Genomic DNA, 20,664 nt, shown 5'->3' on the forward strand with positions numbered 1-20,664 from the left:
GGAACGGGCAGAAGCCGCCCGCCTGGCCGAGGCGTCGCAGCAGCAGGCTGCCGAGGCGCTCGCCAGGGAGAGGCAGGCGCAGGCGCTGGAGGAGACGGTTCTGGCCCGCGAGAGGGCGGCGGAAGCCTCCTAGGCTGAATTGCCCCGCCTGAAAGGCGAGGCTGACCAGGTCCACGCCGAACTCCAACACCGGAAGGAGGAGCTCCAGAGCTGGGCGAAGGACGTCGCCATCAGGGAGACTGACGTCGGCATTACAACGGCGGACCTTGAAGCCCGGGAGGAACTGCTGATTCTCCGGGAGACGGAGGCCGTTGAGGCGGTGCTGGCTGCGGCTGCTCGGGAGGAGCGGGCTACCAAGTGGGAGTCCGAGCTGACCGCCCGCGAGCAGGCCCTCTTCTCCCTTGCGGAGCGGGTGAAGCGGGCTGAAGCCCAGGCGACTGGCGCGGCCTGGGGACATGGCTTCGAGGAGCTGCTGCGGCGCGCGACGGAGGAGCTCGAGGCTGTCGAGACCGAACGGGCCAATGTGAAGCGGATGATGGAAGACATCCTCCGACAGATGCAGAGGTCCGTGAGGGCAGCTGGGCTCGGGCGACTCGACATGGAGGCGAAGGGGACTGGCCTCGGCCAGGTTGCCCTCGGCTTCCAGAGGATCAGCCAGCGCCTTGAGGCGCTGCCCCAGGCCGTCCAGGAACTCGCCGGCCGGGAAGGGCGTGGTTTGGCTCAGGCAGTGGCCGAACATGTCCTGGCCTGCTACCGAAGCCGGGACCCGAACTTCCCGCTGGAACCAGCTCGGGAAGGGGTGGTTGAAGCCGAGGAGGAGGCCGCCCGGGAGGCAGTTTGGGGTGCCGCCGCCGAAGTGGCGGCCTGCTTTACGCGAGAGGCACCACTGACCTCAGACCCGGGGAGCAGCGGCGAGGGCTCCGACTTAGAGTAGGCTTTTGTAGTTTTTCTTTTTCTTTGTCTTGATGTAAATATGGGAGTGATCCCTCAGAATAGATGTCTTTTTTGTGAATATAATGAAAGCCTTTCTTTGGGGTCGCAACTCCAGTATTCTTCTGAGTCTCGGTATGATTCGCTCCTTTGCTTGCAATGGTTGGAGCCTGAGCTTATCACGTGGGTATAATGTATAACCTCTGCGGAGAGTAAATTTATTCGAACCACCCCTCTTTCTGATCTCAAGTTTATCTCAAATTGGTGCTTATTCACGCCCATGCTACGAACCATGTGTTCAACTGTCTTCTCATTCTTCTTTTCCATGTGTTCCATCATTCGGTTGGCATACGGTGTATGCATTGTTGTACAGTGAATAACAGCAGCAGCATGCCTCTTTTGGTAGTACTTGATAATGTCATGCAATATGCCCTCAACAATTGGAATAAGAGGGAGTCCACGTAGCCCTCTAATGATCCAATTGTAAGCCTCTGCTGCATTAGTAGTCATGACGCCATACCTACCAAAATGCATCAAAACAATTATTCATCAATATACACCTAGCTCCTTCGGTGTCGTAGAGTAAGGAACACTTCTCGTCTAGCTCTGCCTCAATCTAGTGTGAGAATTTGATGTTTCTTGCCGACCTTCTTCTCACATTTTGAGGGTCAATGCCTACTCCAAGAGGCAGCAGTGCCTCTGGTACAATGTCATCCTAAGTAGGCGGATTCTTATTCCTCTCCTGAATGTGCGTCCTTATGCACTTATCCAATTCATTCCACAAAGCATCAAACATGTGACTTTGGTTATGACTGCACAACCTCTTAAACATGTCCACCAGTGCCTTGTTCTTGAATTGATTGTAGATATTTTCTCCCATGTGATGCATACACCACCGGTTCTGCAGGTGAGGCCATGGGAATGGCTCACTTGAATCCTCTTGCAATATCTTTATAGCAGATAAGATCCCAGCATGCTGATCGTTTATAATACAAACATTAGGTAAATCATGGACAACCCCAGCCTTAAGATGCCTAAAAACCAAAGCCAGCTCAACCTGCTCTCACCCTCAACAAATGCAAATACTAAAGGAAGTATCCGGCTATTCGCATCAACATCAATTGCAGTGAGAATCTGACCTTTGTACTTTCTAATCAAGAATGTGACATCCACACAGAGAAAAGGACGACAATGCTGGAATGACTAAATACACTAACCCACAGAAAAGAAAGCACGTCGGATAATCCTAGGCTATTTTTCATCATTTCAGTCTCCTTGAAAGTGGTGTATGCATCAAGGTTCCTTTTCTTCAGAATTTTAAGGACACACGGAAGGTTGTAATAAGAAGCCTCATAAGTACCCCATCGCTTGTCCAAGGCTTTATGCTTCGCACCCCAAGCCTTTTGTTAAGTAATCTCATATTTGAACTATTATAATATTGATCGTTGGATGAACAAGCACTCCATGTCCTGCTTTTGAATAATCTCAATGAACAATTTATTTGTAATTAGTGCATCAGTGAGGTTACGATGCTTACAACCTACGTTTTCTAGCTTACAATTGTGTTCAACCACTCTAGAGGATACCCAATAGGTTGAATGCTTCGGCTTGTATGTATGAACATAAAAGCTGCATCCAGTAGTTTTGCCCTTTACACTGTACATTTTTGGGGTCGACACAGCAACCCATACCTCCCTATGTGATGTCATTGCCCACTGTGCCACTGTATCTTTCATTTTACATCAATTGGGGAAGACCTGATTTAGGTGAATCATACTTGGTGTTGGGTAACGGGCAGACTACACTAGCCTAAAACAAAAAAATTCTACTGTATTCACCCAAGAAACCATGCTAGTAGGAGATCATAGAACGTTGCTGCTCGACATGCAGTGCTACGAAAGAAGAGTTAGAGTAGACCAATCCAACGTCGTGCGCATAAAACTCCTCGAGCAGCTTCTCGATCAGATCCGTGACCAGCCCCACGAAGGTGGTCACATTCCCCGACCAACTCCGAGCATGCAATCGTGCTCCTCGACCAGCTCCTGATCTGGTCTGTTGCATCCTCGACCAGTTTTGAGTGGTTGTGTCATGCTGGCCGACCAGATCCGAGTGGTCGCATTGTGCTCTGCGATCAGACGAGCAGGTACGTCGACCAGTTTGTCACGGCCTGCGACCTGAACACGTCGCGATCAACTCACCGAGGAGATCAGCGCCACAATAGCAGCAACGCCTCTATAGTATTCATACATACTGGGCAGAAATGCCAAGCACCGATGTGCTAGCACCGCACACACGGCTATGGTTTTGAGAGATCATGTAGAAGGCTGTGGCTAGGGTTTTGGAGTGGCTGAGCCTTAGCACGCCCTATTCACGCCTCTCTTTATATAGAGCTCGCCAATGGGCTCCCATGTTGGAAGCCCTTTAGGCCTCTAACTTTTCATGGATCACAATCCAATCAAAACCCATATATGAATCCAATTCGCATGTTTTGTTCCAACCCATTAAGTGTGTGACCTATTAAGTTCATGTACAAACAGCTACGACTCGGAAACCCTTTCCAAACCGAAATCAACAGCGGTCCCTAATAGGACATGTTGACTCCCGAGTATACACAAAAGATCATATCGGCTGAATCTTGATATACACATGCACCGATCTCTTCGCCTCATGATACCAATCAAGCTCAAAGCGAGATACATGCCACCCTTGTGATATCTCGACCATTCACTCGATCAAGTAGTGAACTCATCATGACTAACTCTTTAATCATATTGGCATGCCCATGCACTTTCTCGATCCAACTACCTCGAGGGGCATAGAGATATCTCTTCCATTATCAAGGAGGGGCAAATTCCACTTTATTGCTCACACCCCACGACATGTTTCATAACAAGCCCGAAAACTATCTTTATGACAACCCAGTTATGGAATAACGTTTGACAGCATCAAAGTATGCCACTACACATTCTAGGAATCAATGACAATCTCAGGTCTAAGGATCCTACAGATACACTATTTGAGATAACAACTAATGGCATATCATAAATAACAATCTCAACAGTATCTTAAGGTGGGTCTATCCAACATCATGTTCTCTAATATAAATGACCACATGATTGACTTGGTATCTCTATACCTATGATCCATGAAACGTGATCATCAATCAATACATGGGCTGGTCTTATATATCATCACAATGATATGCGACCAGGGATCAACTAAGAATAACATCATGATATAAACAAAAAGTTTCATGAACAAGTCACATATTTGCCAATCAATATAAAAGGTAGTCATTTTTGGAATAACATATTATTCAAAAGTACATTAACAGAGACATGTGATATAATCATATTTATGATTGCCTCTGGGGCATATCACCTTGACTTGATCCATAGTTCCAAGCGGAATTATGGTTTTCCATAACCTGTATCTTCGCTTTCTCATGCAAATTCCATTGATCTGGGACGGTAGTTTTAGAGGTCTCATCATCGTCATCGTCGTCATCGTCATCACCATCCTCCACATTTGCAGAATGCAATAAAGATTCTTCCTGGTGTACCATGTTACAGTCCACGTTCTCAAGATCAACAACAATTCCTTCAATTTCCTCCCCCGCATCAACCTGACTCTCAACCTCTGCCACCTGCCTATGCACAACAGCCTCTGCCTACGCCGTATGCCGTTGCACAACTTCTTCCCTCGACACTGCATGCCCCCACCTATCCTCTTCTTCTGCAGGTGTTGCTGCACTACTATCATCATACACTTCTCTTTGACTAGTCTGCACCAGTATATTAAACCCAGCCCCACACGCCTGCACCACTCCAACCATTTCAACAACTTGTCCGTCAGATATACAGGTTTCAACTCCCAACAAACTGGATCTAACATACAAGTTCACATACAATGCACCACAACATAATAAATGTTAGGATCCAAGTGAAAATATTGGGTGAACCACATTCTCATCTCCTTCATCCTTATACCCTCAGGGTTTGGGTACTCAATGATAGTAAACGGAAAAATATTCAAATCAATACCCTATAGCCCGTTACGGATTTGACCGTTTCCATAGAAAACTCTAAGATTTATAGTGTTTGACACAACTGCGACCTAAAATAAATATATTGAATAAATTACCAAGTTAATTTCATGTAACTAACTTCAAATGTAGCAAACAAAACTATATTTCTCTAAATTGCTTAATCTAACGCCCAATATCAAATTTTGTGAACCCTACATGTAACCTAATATAATTCCTCATAACCTAAAATGTAAATAATCCTTGTACATCTCTAATTAAACTTACATAGATCTACAACAATAGCTTCCTAAAATTACGTAAATCTAAAACATTATTACAAAGACAAAAATTACCTATAAAATATTTACTTTGCTCTAAGATCTATAGTGCTCAAGACATATTTATGATATGACATAATTTTCAACGAAATATAATTATTCTCAGCCTAAATAAAACATTATATCATCTAGGATTATAGCAGTCAAATATTACAAAATTACATAATTAACTATATATTCAAAAACTGTATAAAACATAACTAAACTTAGAACAAATGTCTCAAATAAAACTATATGTTACATATGTCTAATACGTATAACATGCAACAAATACTTCAAATTAAATTACACATCTATGATACTATTACTAAATCTATAATTAATTTCCTGGCTCGTATATCCTAAAGTAAATATTGCGTATGTATAATAAATACAACCTAATTTTATTATTTCTATGTATATCTACAACTACAAAATACTTCAAATTAAATTTTACATCTTTGATAACATTACAAAATCTATATTTTATTTCCCGACTCATTTATCCTTTAGTAAATATTGCATCCGCCTAATAATTATAACCTAATATTAATTATTTCTATGGACATCTACAACTACCATATACTTTAAATTAAATTCTACATCTATGAAAATATTATTAAATCTATAATTTATTTTCATACTCATTAATTATTTTACCATTATTTATAACAATCAAATATCTAATTGTAACAAAAAAAAAGCAATACTAACAAAAATATAATTTTTTTTTACCATATTCCTCCTCTTCCTCTACTCCCTTTGCCTCCCTTCTTCCTTTTCCTCTCCTTCTCCTTCCTCCTCTCCTTCTTCTTCCTCACTTGTTTCTCTCGCTCTCCTAAACTGAGCACTCGGCCGAAATCGTAAATGACACTAAGGGGAGGAGGGGCTGCACGGTCGGGATATGGCCAGCAGTTTTCGCACCCCCAAGATGCGAAAACCTGCCATGTGTCAGGTTTTCGCGTCCCCATCCCGCAAATAGGTTTTTTTTTTTGTAATTTGCATATTATTTTTAAAATTTACATATAAAATAATATTATTTAAAAAAATTACATTCATTTCAGCTCTTTTGCCCACAAATGCAATTAGTATAAAACAAACGCTAAAGTCGTTGTTTGCCACCAATAGTTTCTGGCTCAGGAATCCGCTGTTGTATGCTTCGAAGTCACCACTCTTTCTCTATCCGTCCTCCTCTCCTCTCCTCTCCACACTACCGAAATCACTAAATCCACTAGGCCTCCGCCACGCTGCATATGATTTGCAAGTATTAAGGCGCAAGGCGACATGTTTCAATAGCCAATATACTTTATCAAAAACTAAATTTTATTAAATCACGATAATATATGTAACTAGGAGAAGCTCATACTTTCTCTAAATCTGACTGTAAACCCTTAATACAGAGTTTGAACGGACAGTAATGCATCTTCCAACACCGGTGGATATGGCATTCGTACTGTTTGGGTACTCGCATTTCGTGATTTTGATCATAGCTAAAGTATACGCAGCAGAAAAGAAAAACAATGAAAATCAGAGGTAGGCCACCGGGTGCGCGGAGCTAGGCGCGCCGCCACACCGGCAGTCGGCGCGCACCCCGTGCCCCGGTTAGCACGCCTAGCATATGCCACTAAATATTCGGAGAACCGCGCGCGGCCTTCTTCCCCTCCCGACGCTTACCTCACCACCCGCATCTCTGCTGTTATATCACCAGCACCCTATCGGCGCTGCACTCTACCCTTCACAATCCACAAACGCTCCAAGAAACGAGATTAATTGGTAGCTAGCGATTGATTGCGGGAACAATAATTAACAGGGAGTTCGACCAGCTAAATCGAAGAGATGAAGTTTGGCAAGTGGCTTAAGAAGCAGATCGAGCAGAGTCTTCCGGAGTGGCGGGAGCAGTTCCTGCGCTACAAGGAGCTCAAGCGCCGCGTCAACGCCGTCTCCGGCTGCTGCCCGCCCTCCCTGGCCGAGGAGGCCGAGTTCGTCGCCACCCTCGACGCCGAGATCGACAAGATCAACGCCTTCTTCATCGAGCAGGAGGAGGAGTTCGTCATCCGACACCGGGAGCTGCAGGAGGACATCAAGCGGGCGCTGGACCGCAAGGCGGCGGCGGGGGTGCCGGCGGCGCAGCACGAGGCGGAGGTCGCCGCCATACGCAGGGACATCGTCAACTTCCACGGAGAGATGGTGCTGCTCCTCAACTACAGCAGCATCAACTACATAGGTAATTCTTCTACCGAATCGATCAGGCAATCAAGAAAGAGGAAAAGGATTGTTTTTTTTTTATGTTTGTTTGATTTATTCGATCCGTGTTTGCAGGGCTGGCCAAGATCCTGAAGAAGTACGACAAGCGCACGGGCGCGGTTCTGTTGCTGCCGGTGATCGCAACCGTCCAGGAGCAGCCCTTCTACAAGACGGAGACGGTTTCGCAGATGGTGCGGGAGTGCGAGGCCATGCTGGAGGCGGTGCCCCCCACGGCGCCGGAGGGGCAGGTCGCTGCGCGCCGGGACTGCGAGGCGCTGGCCGTCGCGGAGCAAAGCATCTTCCGCAACACCGTGGCGGCGCTGCTCATCATGCAGGACGTTCGCGCCGGGAGCTCCACCGAAGGCAGGCACTCGCTGCCGCCGCTCACCCTGCCAGACTCCGACTGGCTCCGCTCCTTCCAACCGCCGTCACCGATCCCCATCTTCCAATGACAATTGCCATCATCCTCTGTGATTGGCACGCTGGGAAAATGCTGTGCTTTCTTGCCTGTAATTTCCAAGTTTTTTAATCTCTCTTGTTCTAATGGGATTTGCCACTTGCTAACTAAGTAGCTAATATTCCCGCAAAAAAAAAAACTAAGTAGCTAGTAGTAGTGCTAAACGAAATAATGTAAGATAGTAAGTTGTGAATTGATTGAGCTTGGTGCGATTTGTGAAAAGTACAAATCTTGTTTTTCTCATGAAGAACTCTGCTTTTGTGCTTGTCTTCTTTTCGTGTGACTTGATTGAACTTGAATTCCACACGACAGTAGTGTTACCGAGACACTAGACACGAGCAAGGTTATTATAATCTAAGGGGCTGGAATCTCCTGACTTCATATCGTGGGTCGACATGTAAAAGATTCACAAGTAAGTGACGATATCATAACGTCAGAATACCGATCCCTCCGATTATGTCAGGAATACCGATCCCACCATTCGGGTTCAGGAAATTTTGTTTGGACACGGGACGCTGCAAAATAGTGATCTCGACTTTGCATGGAAGTCTGAACTGCTTTTTATGGCGACAGCGTCACACTGCTGCGGATATGCACTAACTTAAGTCAGTATGAACTTGTAGTTAGTGTGCAGAAAGCTTGGCTTAGCAAGCAACAGAGGAATAGAATATTATCAATTTCAGCTGTGGCATGCTTCTGATCGGTCAGAAGTCAAAAGGATATCACAAAAGGAAAAACACATGGACGAGGACACTGCAACGGCAAAACTCTGAACAAATCAATCGTTGATGCTAACTGCTCGACCCTTGCTATGTCAGATCAGATCATACAGGGGTCAACCCATCGTTAGAAACTATTTCCTGGCATACAAGTCTAAACGGGTACTCAAAAGTATTAATACGCACCTGTATTGAACGTTTGATGTTTCCATTTCATTTTCTTTATTTCAAGATTGCTGGAAGGTGACAGGAATATTCTTGGTAGGCGAGGACAGGCAGGCAGGCAGATGAACCAGAGCCGATGTGCTTGTCTAAGGATTTTTACAGGATATTCCCCTGAAATGCCGGAAGTCCAACATGGGATGATGCCAAGTTGCTTCTTCAAGACCAGCCATTTGAGAGGGGCGGAGAAGACTAGAGCTCTCTTTTAACAAGATGTCGCCGAATCAGAGTAAGGTTGGTTAGGAAGTGATGGCATCAGAATAAGATATGCCATGCGTGCACCGATCGAATGGTCGTCCTCGCTTCATGGAACTAGAAGCAGGCAGGAATTGTGTGATTTATTTGCCCTACAATCCAAGTCATACACATGCTTTTCGAAAGCGACATCTTAGGTAATACTCATTTTTCTTTCTCTACACAGTACACACCCGTTGTGAAGCTGTGGAGACTTAGACCCATTTTGATATGGCTTCAACTTTTAGCTCCATTCCGATTTAGAGTTTGTATGGTAATATAAAACAATTTACATATCTATTTTAGTTTTAAAAAAACCAAATGGCTCATCTAAATACCTTTTGTGTACGCTCAACTTTAGTTTTATGAGTTTTTTTAGTTAGAGATATCCAACTCTAAAAATTCAGCTGAAGTTTTACCAAACTCGCTCTTAGTCAGGAATAGACTTAATATTGAGAAAGGGGAAAGGGGTTGGTTGTGTGGGGGGATAAAAGGTGACACAAGGTTCCGAAGAAACTCGTATCTCTCTCGATTTTTGGCAAGATCAAGCGTAGTAATGGTTTTTACAATATGTGGTTCAGGTGTGCACTTTGATATTAAATTATTTTTTATGGAAGAGGATTTGCTGAAGTGCCTTGCCACCAGGCACTCACATGTCGCTCTGGTGTTGCACTACAGCATGAGCTTGGCACACCCAACTAAAACTCATAGTGCAATTTAAAATGAAGGCAAAGTCCAATTTATAAATCTAGAGGCGATGGTAGATCTGGCCCTCTGAACCCATTGTACTGTGGTTAGTTGTGCGAACGGGGCCTTAAGATATGATGAATTATTAATTTTAAAAATCATTCGTCTCAATTTAAAAAGATAAACCTAAATTACTTCTATCTAAATATACTATAGGTTTATCTAGTGTGATTACTCCATTACAATAAAGTTTTGCATCTTAAATTCTAATCCTACAAACTACATATGTCAATTTTAGAAAAGGTAAATAGTGAAGGTAAAATGGTGCAATATAAAAGTGTGGAATGTAAATGAGATAGAGATCGCAAACTCAGAGCCTGTTTGTTTGAGCTTCTACTTTTAGGCTTTTCTGAAAAGTTGTGCTTTTGGCTTGTCTGAAAAGCTGCTTTTGAAAATAGGATGTTAGCTTCTACAACAAATTTTGGCTTCTCAGCACGTAATTTTTTAGAAAAGCGTATCTCAGCGAGCTTCTCAGCTTTAGTTTATTTTCCTCAGAAGCAGCCTTCTGGCTTCTCAAGAAGTCACTTCTCCATAACCCCATTTGTTCTGACTTCTGGCTTCTACCAGTAGCAGAAGCAGGAAACAAACAGGGCCTCAGCATGATGAATTTTTCCCATAGTATCAGTGAGTTGTTTCTCACCACTAATCTACGTTGGAGCCCCTCACAAGAGCCATGCTACTATGTCAGATAAGTCCACTACTCTAGCTATTAGAGCTCCCCACAATCCAGTGGGTCTCCTTCTAGGCACACCCGGATACTCACCGTCATTTTCACTACGGTAGTGCTTCACCACTCCAGTATGAGCTACTCCTCCTGCTCACAATGCTTGCAGCCGCTCCACAAATTTGGTTAAAGGGTCTTGCAAGACTCACCATCGCCAAGCCATCTAGGTGTAGACAAACACTAAGAGTAACAAGTATAGATCACCCACTTGATGCAAATTTATGCTAATCAACTAGCTAGATTCACACTATGTCTAAACTATCACTAATCTTGTGCTAATTGCTTTGATCTTCAACTTCAACTCCAAGGTGCCCCCAACCTTCTCCAATATATGTATATGCATTTGTGATGGGAGTGAGCAACCTTATATGGCCGATGGATGGGGTATTTATAAAGCTAACCACAAAAACTAGGCGTTCGGGGAATCTACCTAGAAATTCTAGTCACATTATTGTACAACAATGTCACCATATTGTATGACGACCACCACCTTATTGTACGATAACCTCACTGTATTGTAAGGTGACTACCGCCATATTACATGATGACTCTGAAAAACTGAATTGTTTTCTGTCTCTCTTAACCATATTGTACAATGACCTATTTTTTCAAAGAGACTTGTCCAATTCAATCCAACTAAGTTCGGATCTTCATGGATTCTCTTTCTTAATGTCTTGGATTTTTCTCTGGTCTATTAGGGCTAGCCGAATCTAGTATGCATCACCTACTAGGTAACTAACCTAAAGAGACTATATTAAGCTACTAAACCTTAACCCTATTTCTGAGGAGCACCAAAGAAAAAAAATCTACATAAGCTCTCAACACTATGATCATTTGTATAAACAATAAGTCCTCATATATCTTCAAGAAGCTTGTCATTGACCTTGATATTGATCCCTTTGAGGTATTTGAAACCTTGAAAGTGCATCTAGCCTCTAAGTGTGGTTTTAATAATTAATGACAATATCTATGGACGAACAATTATGTTGATAATTGTTATTAGATTATTCCATAGGAGATGGATAAGAAATGAAGCATAGATTCATTGAAGAATGATATAAGATCAAAAGAAATTCATCATTGTTATTGAGCTCTTAGTGATGTTCATGAGAAGAAGGAGAAGCTCAAGAAGATCAACGATATGCATGAAGGCTCAGTCACTTATGGAGACTTAAGTGACTAAAGATATGAGATTGTCAATTACGTTTTATGGATTAACCCATATGCTTTGATGGAGAATGAGTTGGGGTTAGATTCTATAAGAAGGCATGAGTTGAATTGAGATATTCAATATGTCAATTTGAAAGAGCAAGAGCAAGACAAGCTTAATAGACAACTTACAGGCTTGAATTCTTTCGGTTCATGCCTCGATAGTGAACAAAGTGAAGAGCGTGAAGATGCCAGATACAAAGTGGCTTTCTATGATAAGACGGTGAAGGGAAAGCAATACTTGGATGCGATAGACCAACTGGTGGTGAAGGGCAAGCAAATGGCTTGACACTGAGGGACCAATGCGGTGGTGAAGGGTGAGTAAAGGCTTTGCACCAATGGACCGTACAATGTCATAGGAAGCTATGGGTGATTCGCATCAACCACATAAAGATCAAGTAAGGAAGCGAGGATGAACATCGTCATCATGCTCAAGTGATGACACACCTTAAAGAACTATGAGAAGCATCGTGACTTGGATGATGTGTTCGTCAAGTCTAATGGGATTGCTCAAGGCAAAAGTATAACTAGAATATGTTTTTTAGTTTTGCCGGTCTCAAGGAGTTTGGTGGGAAACCGGGTTATAGGTTTGACACACTATCAAGAGGGATTGCTGAAAGTGTTGCTCGATTGTTGTGTCAAGTGCTCAAACCATATGCCTAGTACGGGATAGATTTGTGTTGAGAGTTCGCTTTAGAAGTCTGGTGTCAAAAATGTGAAAGTGTCCAAATTGAGTTTTGGAGTGTTCCTAGTTTGATCTAATGTGTTTGAGATCATAAATTCAGTAGGGATGTGTAACCCTATGAATAAGTTTTTCATAGAGTCTAAACTCACCGAAATCAAACTTGGGATCAAAAGTTATCACCATTTTTCAAAGGGTTGGTTGTGCTGAACTCAGAAGTTCTGGGTGGTATCTGGAAGTTCCGGATAGCAGGAACCTCCGGATAAGCTCTGGACAGGGGTGCTCGGTTTGGGTTTTTTAGTTTAACCTGAAAGTTCCGGATTGCACCAAAATCTCCGAATTTTGGTGTCCTGCACCGGAACCTCTGGATTAATTCCAGACTGGGATTCTTAGGTGCTCTTCGTGTATGGACCCAAAAGTTCTAGGTGGGTTCGTAACTTCCAGGTTCTAGCGATCTTTATCCAAACCCTCCGGATGGAATTCCGGATTGGGGTCCTCTGTTGCCTTGGTCTCATGCCAATCTGGAAGTTCTAGGTTAGGACAGAAAACTATGTAACGGCTAGTTTTTGACCATTGGGATTCTTAGGACCCAGAAGTTCTGGGTTGTACCCGGAAATTCCGGGTTGTGTAGAACCTACCCAATCGCTAGTTTTTAAGAGTGGGGTATAAATACCCCTTGTCCTCCTAGCGCGGAGGAGGTTACTTGGTTGGCTCTGTGCTGGTGGTATGAGGTGTTTTGAACTTGGTGTTCCACCTTTCAATACTCCCTCTCTCTCTCTAACATGATTTGGTGAGAATCAAGTATTGGTGGCTTAGTGAGTAGAGAGAGGTGTGAGAGGGTGTGATGCTTTGGTAGCACATGAATTGCTGCATAGGTTGTGTGTGTTTGAGCACTTGGCGTTGATCGTACGTGGGTTCGGGAGTTTGTTACTCTAGGAGCTAGAAGCTCCCATTTGTCTAGGCATTGTCGACGAGCACATAAGGTTGTGGTGTGCTGCGGGAAGTTTGTGAATGCTTGGATTTTGACTTTGCAAGGGAAGAAATCAAGAGTGAAAGCCCAAGCTTAAGTGTGACCGAGCTTGGTGAGAAAAATAGTTGAAAGAGACCCGGCTCAAGTGTGACCGAACCCCTCAACGGGGATGTAGGAACCTCAAATGGAGGTGTCCGAACTTCGGTAACAAATCAAGTGTCTTCATGTCTCCTTTACTGTTGTGCTTAATTGTTATATGCTTGCTTGCAATTCATTCTATCTCCTTTTGTATATCTTGTATAGAATTGAATTGCATGTTTGTATCTATATTTGTTATATCAATTCTTGAACTTTCATACATATCATGCTTAGAATTGTCATACATGTATATCACCCTAGATTTCAATCAATCACACTTCGTTTAGGGTGTTAGAGCACTAGTTGAACGCAGCGTGTTTAGGTTCTGAGCTGAACCCAGAAGTTCCAGATTAAACCCAGAAGTTTTGAATTCTGTATAATTTGTTCCAAAGCTCTGAACTCGGAAGTTGCGTTAAACTGGGAAGTTCCAGATTTTGTATAATCTGCTGCGAAGTTCTAATTTTTTTGGAACGCTGTCGGTGTATCAGGAACCAGGGGTCCCCGAATCCCGAGGCCAGGCCAGCCATCCGCCACATGGCGCCATCCCGCTAGGTCTCTCTTATGGGATGAGGAAAGGCCAAGTCCCGGGAGAAGGTGCTCGGGGCCACGGTCGGTGGCCCCCGGGTACCCCAGTACCCCGATGATCCACGGAATCCGAGTACCGGGAAGAAAGTGCTCGGGGAGGTGCCCGGTCACCCCCGAGCACCCTAGTCCCCCGACGATCAGAAGAGCTAAGTTCCGGGAGAGAGTGCTCGGGGCTGCGTGCGGCAGCTCCCGAGCGCTCGGTTCCCCGAAGATCCGTACAAGAGTGCTCGGGAGAGAGTGCTCGGGGCTGCACGTGGCAGCCCCCGAGCACTCGGTTCCCCGAGGGTTCGTGCAATGGTGCTCGGGAGAGAGTGCTCGGGGAGGTGAACAGTACCTCCGAGCACTCGGCACCCCGAGGACAAGGATGGGCATTCTCGGGAGAGAGTGCTCGGGGATGTGAACAGTACCCCCGAGCACTCGGTATCCCGACGACCCAGAAAGGCCCCCGAGGGGCCTGCCGATGAGGTGTCAACCAGCCAGAGGTCCGAGGCCGAATTTAATGAGCGTGCGTGGCCTGACACCTCCAACTGCTCCCGCCGCGCTCAGCGTCAGTTCCTGCCACGTTTTGGCAGAGAGGCGTGGGGTCATTAATTGCACAGGTCCCGTCCCGTGCCATCCGGCTTGTCTCGGGATAACGTCGTGAGGATCAAGGCGTTCCGTCTGCCGCACTGCTGTGGCAGGGGAACAAGACAGGGCGAGCATGCCGGGTTGCTCTGCGGCTGCCCGGTGGGCCCTCTCCACGGCGCCCGTTGCCAGGGCATTTATGGTGACGGGCGACCAGGCGTGCGACGCATTTTCCACCCCCGGTCACTTCACCCAGAAGAAATGATGACGCCCTTTCCATTTATGGCGTCTCGGAACTCGAGCCCCCTCCTTTCCGTTTGGGGCATGTTATGGCCGGCGAGTACTTAAAATAGCCGGCAACACAGAAGGGAGAAGAAGAACAATGAGAGACAACACCAACAACGGCGAAAAAACCCCAACCCCAAGATGAACCAGACCCACAACGAGAGTTCGGGAGTAGACACGAAGAACACAACGCAAGAGAGACACTGTGAGCAAGGTTGAGCATAGTTCCAGCCAAAGAACAAGGAGCCTCAAGCTCATAGTTAGGCCAACATCCTTGTAACCAGCAACATCCTTGAGGGACTTCCTCAGGACAGTTATAGCACCCATACAGGAGTAGGGTATTACGCCCCCGTGCGGCCCGAACCTGTTTAAATTTCGGTGCATTTACTTCTTTTTGCGCTAGGTCGTCACCCCCACCACCGGTCATTGCATTCATTCCCATTTATTTCTCCGATGAACTTATTCAGGATCATCCCTCGGCCGAATCTCTAAAAAGGGGTCTCTTGGGATCCCTGCGACAGGAGTTAATCCTCCAACAGCTGGCACGCCAGGTAGGGGGAAAGCATCCCTGAATCTGTTTGTTTGTTTTCTTCCGCAGAAAAATGGTCGGTGGTCACCGCTTCCAGCGTTCCAGCTCCAGTTCCAGCGGGGAAATGTAGCCCCTCGCACAGGAGGCCCCAGCCGCTGCTGCGTCCCAGCAGCAGCCGCGATCTGCACGTGCGACGTTCCCCTCCCAAGGGGGCCAAGGCGCAGGGCCCAGCCGGGCCGCCGCCGCCGCCGGTGCACCATCCGACCCCCAGTAGGTGGTCTAGACTCCGGCCGCCATGTCCGCATCTGGACAGCGCCGGGCACCTCTCCGGCGTAGGCTCCCCTTCGGCGAGGCCAGCCCCGGGAGCGCGCTGCTTGCGGCGCACACTCTCCTTAGGCACCCGCCTGTCCAGGCGACGCCGGAAACCCCGGAGGGTCGCTGGCTCCAAGAAGTCGCTGCCCTGGTCGGCACTGCTCGCCGCCAGGTGCTGGCCGAGAGTTCTCGCGCCACCACCCAGCGTGGCACCGCCAGAACTAGCCCATCGTCGGGTAACGTTCGCACAGGCCGGGGGGCCTCCAGGCGGAGCGCCGACCCCCTGGCCGCGTCCGAAGCCCAGGACCTCCGCTTGCGTCTCAACGAGCGGAGGGGCCACGAAGATGCGCGTGTCACTCTCGAGCGCCAGCGGGAGACCCGGCAGGAGGCCGAGGCTGAGGACCAGGCTTCCTCTTTGCCGGCCCACGATCGTCAGGATTCCCCGGCTCGCCGGCGTTCATCGCCAAGGAACGCCACCCGCGCCACAGGGTACGGCACCGGCTGCCGTGCCTTCACTAGTGAGCTCCGACGGGTCAAATGGCCCTCCAAGTTCCGCCCTGAGCTGCCGGAGAAGTACGACGGGTCCATCGACCCCGTTGAGTTCCTCCAAATATACACTACGGCCGTCCAAGCGGCCGGTGGCAGTGAGAAGGTGATGGCTAATTATTTCCATGTTGCCTTGAGGGGCTCTGCCCGTTCTTGGCTCACGAACTTACCCCCAGGGTCTATTAGCTCCTGGGATGACCTTTGCCACCAGTTCGTGGCTAATTTTCAGGGCACATTCACGCGCCCCGACTTGGAGTGCGACCTCCACGCCATCAAGCAGCAGGAGGGGGAGACGCTGCGGCGCTTTATTCAGTGCTTCAGCCAGGTCCGCAACACTATCCCGCGGATAGCCCCCCACGCTGTTATCGTCGCCTTCCGGCAGGGCGTCCGCGACGAGCGGATGCTTGAGAAGCTAGGTACGCACGAAATCGAGACCACTGCGGAACTTTTCGCGCTGGCCGACAAGTGCGCCAAGGTGGCGGAGGCCCAGGCTTGGCACGCTCCGCGCCCTGAGCGCCCCGCCGCCGACCAACCAAGTTCTTCCCGGTCCGACAGGCGGGAAAAGAAAAAGAGAAGAAGGCGCGAAGCCGCTCCCGTCAAACCGGCCCAGGGCCCTGCCCATAGGCCGGTCCAAGAGCCCGAACGTCGGCAAGAACGCCAGGCGATCGCCGATAGACGGCCTGCGCCAGCGAGACCCCCGGCCAGGGCCCCTCCTAGGGCTCCGGCTCCCACAAGGGCCCTGGCTCCCGCAAGGGCTCCGGTTCCCGCCCGGGCTCCTGCTCCAGCAAGGGCCCCCGCTCATGCGGGGCCCGAGCCAGGCAAATGGTGCCCAATCCACCAGACCAGATGGCATGACCTCACAGAGTGTCGTATGGTCAAAGGCCTCGTCAAGCAGCGCCAGAGGGAGCGTGACGAGTCCCGCGGGGGAGGCGACATTGAGGCCGCCCCGGCAGCGCAGAGCTCGGCTGTCAGGAGCCCGAGCATACCGTCACCTTCATCGACGGAGGCGCCTATACGCCTTCCTCGCGGTGTGGCATCAAGACCATGCGTCGCGAGGTGTGTTCGGCAACCCCGAGCGAAGAGGCCACAAGGCCCTTGAGATGGTCGGACGCTCCGATCACGTTCAGTATGGCCGATCACCCCGCCAGTACTGCAGACGTGGGGCGACTACCCTTGGTGGTGTCCCCCACCATCTGCAATATCAAGGTCGGCAGAGTGCTGATCGATGGGGGCGCATGCCTCAACCTCCTATCCAAGGAGGCCTTCTAGAAGCTGCAGGTGCCCTCCAGGCACCTAAAGCCGTCGCTTCCATTCTGCAGAGTGACACCCGGGCACTCCCTGCCCCTCGGGCAGGTCGAGCTATCCGTGACCTCCGGGAGTCGGAACAACTTCCGCACGGAGAACGTCCTCTTCGACATCGTGGAGCTCCCCCTCCCCTACAACGCCATCCTCGGGCGTCCGGCGCTCGCCAAATTCATGATGGCTGCGCATTACGCGTATCTCACGGTCAAGATGTTAGGCCCAGCAGGCCCCATCTCCGTGACTGCTGACTCCGGCGGCGCCGTTTCCTGCGCCGAGCAGTCATACCTGGCCTTGGTCTCAGCTCAGGCCAAGGTCAAAGGCTATCCAGGGGGCCCGGGACCCTCTTCATCCAAACCCCTACTCGCCGCCGACACCTCTGTCCCTACAAAGGAGGTCGTGGTGGGCGAAGATGCCTCCTAGGTCATCCGAATCGGCGGTGACCTGGACGGCAAATAGGAAAGCGCGCTCGTCACCTTCTTCCGGGCTAACGCCGACGTGTTTGCATAGCAACCGTCCGACATGCCCGGGATCCCTAGGGAGGTGATTGAGCACCACTTGGCTGTGCGTCCGGACGCACGCCCGGTGAAGCAGAAGGTCCGGCGGTAGGCGCCTGAGCGCCAGGAATTCATCCGGGAGCAAGTCAGCAAGCTCCTTGGCGCCAGATTAATCCGAGAAGTCCTCCACCCCGAGTGGCTGGCAAATCCAGTTATCGTCCCGAAGGCCAACGGCAAGCTCCGCATGTGCGTGGACTACACCGATCTAAACAAGGCTTGCCCTAAAGACCCTTTCCCTTTGCCCCGCATAGATCAGATTGTAGATGCAACCGCGGGATGTGATCTTTTGTGTTTTTTAGATGCAAACTCTGGGTATCACCAGATTCGCATGGCCATAGAGGATGAAGAAAAAATTGCTTTTACCACCCCGGTGGGGACTTATTGTTATATGCCAATGCCTTTTGGTTTGCGCAACGCTGGGTCTTCTTTCCAGCGCGCTATTCGCATCACCCTTGATTCGCATGTTGGCCGCAACGTCGAGGCCTACATCGATGATCTCGTGGTCAAATCCCAAGACCGCGCCACCCTGCTCGAAGACCTTGCCGAGACTTTCAATAGTCTCCGCACTACCCGCCTGAAGCTCAACCCCGAGAAATATGTTTTTGGGATACCTGCGGGCAAGCTCCTCGGTTTCTTGGTTTCCAGCCGAGCGATCGAGGCCAATCCAGAGAAGATCCGGGCCATCGAGCAGATGCGACCCTCGGCTCGACTCAAGGAGGTTCAGCGTCTCGCCGGCTGCATGGCGGCCCTCGGGCGCTTCATCTCCAAACTTGGGGAGCGGGGGCTCCCCCTCTTCAAGCTTCTGAAGAAGATCAGTCGTTTTGACTGGACGCCGGAGGTCGAGCAGGCCTTCCGCGGTCTGAAGAAGTACCTCACCTCACCACCCGTGCTGGTGGCTCCGTCCGAAGGCGAGCCACTACTACTCTACGTATCGGCCACTCCTCAGGTCGTAAGCATGGTGCTGGTGGTAGAGCGCGACGAGTGCACGGGGCCAGGTGCTGGGTCCCAGCTCCCGGCCGCCCCTGGGCACCCCCCCCCCCCGTCCTCGCGGCTCCTCCCGAGCAGGGGGTCGAGCCCGAGCACTTGGCTCCCCCCGAGCAGGGGGTCGAGCCCGAGCACTCGGCTCCTCCCGGCCAGGGAGTAGAGCCCGAGCACCCGGTCGGCCCCGACCGCGCCGCCTAGCCTGGGGGCTGCGACAGCCCCTCTGGTGAGGCCGCGGTCCGGGCCCGCCGGGTACAGCGACCGGTGTACTTCGTTAGTGAAGTCCTCCGGGAGGCCAAAACAAGGTACCCCCAGGCTCAGAAGCTGCTCTACGCCATGTTCATCACTTCCCGAAAGCTGCGCCACTACTTCCAAGCGCACAAGGTCTCGGTGGTTACCACGTACCCACTGGGACCTATCCTCCGGAACCGAGAAGCTACCGGGCGTGTTGTCAAGTGGGCGGTGGAGCTGGTAGAATTCGACTTGCACTTTGTCAGTCGCCAGGCGATCAAAAGCCAGGCACTCTCTGACTTCGTGGCAGAGTGGACACCCGTCCCCGAGGACGTCCCAGAAGAGATTTCTGCATATCCCGGGCATCATGCACCCGGATATTGGATCATGCACTTCGACGGTTCCCTCTCGCTGAAAGGCGCGGGGGCTGGAGTGGTTCTCACCTCCCCAACTGGTGAAGCACTCCGGTACATCGTGCAGCTGCAGTTTCGCGCATCCAACAATATGGCGGAATATGAAGGTCTCATTGCTGGCCTCCGAGCCGCGGTGGGTCTCGGGATTCGTCGCCTCCTGGTCAAGGGAGACTCCCAGTTGGTAGTCAACCAGGTATCCAAAGAGTACCAGTGCACGGATCCTCAAATGGCGGCGTACGTGGCAGCAGTCAGGAAGCTGGAGAAGAGCTTCGATGGCCTGGAGCTGCGGTACATCCCTCGCCGCGACAACACTCTGGTCGATGACCTCTCCTGCCTGGCCTCCTCCCGTGCGCGCTTCCCTACCGGAGTCTTTGAAGAAAGACTCACACGGCCTTCCGTCCTGCCTGCCGAACAGGGCGAAGGGGAAACCTCGAACTCAATTCAGGGGACCCCGGCGGTGCCCTCAGTGGGAAGCCCCGTCAGGGTGCCGCCGTCCGGCGAGTGCGCTGCACTTGCTGAATGTTCTCAAGATGCCTCGTGGATGGACGACATCCGAGGGTATTTGAAGGAAAAGTTCCTCCCCGGGGATGAGGCGTCTGCCGAAAGAGTTGCTCGGTAGTCCAAACGCTATGCCATAGTAGATGGGGATCTCTACCGGCGTAGCGCAGGAGGTATTCTCCTGAAATGCATCTCCCGGGCAGAAGGCGACGAGCTTCTCGCTGAGATCCACAAGGGCGAGTGC

General features: G+C 49.3%; 1 protein-coding gene and 1 pseudogene across 1 annotated transcript; both read left to right on the forward strand.

Moving 5' to 3' along the window:
• The first annotated feature begins 6,900 nt into the window (after nt 1-6,900).
• LOC133888445 (SPX domain-containing protein 6-like) lies at nt 6,901-8,234 on the forward strand. Its single transcript, XM_062328697.1, has 2 exons — nt 6,901-7,498; nt 7,594-8,234. The coding sequence occupies exons 1-2, from the start codon at nt 7,111-7,113 to the stop codon at nt 7,968-7,970; spliced, it is 765 nt and encodes a 254-aa protein (XP_062184681.1). The 5' UTR covers nt 6,901-7,110; the 3' UTR covers nt 7,971-8,234.
• Nucleotides 8,235-9,669: 1,435 nt separating this feature from the next.
• Nucleotides 9,670-9,849, forward strand: LOC133891238 (U2 spliceosomal RNA; annotated as a pseudogene).
• The last annotated feature ends 10,815 nt before the right edge of the window (nt 9,850-20,664 follow it).

The sequence above is a fragment of the Phragmites australis genome, chromosome 1, assembly GCF_958298935.1.
Source record: "Phragmites australis chromosome 1, lpPhrAust1.1, whole genome shotgun sequence".
NCBI classification, from domain to species: Eukaryota; Viridiplantae; Streptophyta; class Magnoliopsida; order Poales; family Poaceae; genus Phragmites; species Phragmites australis.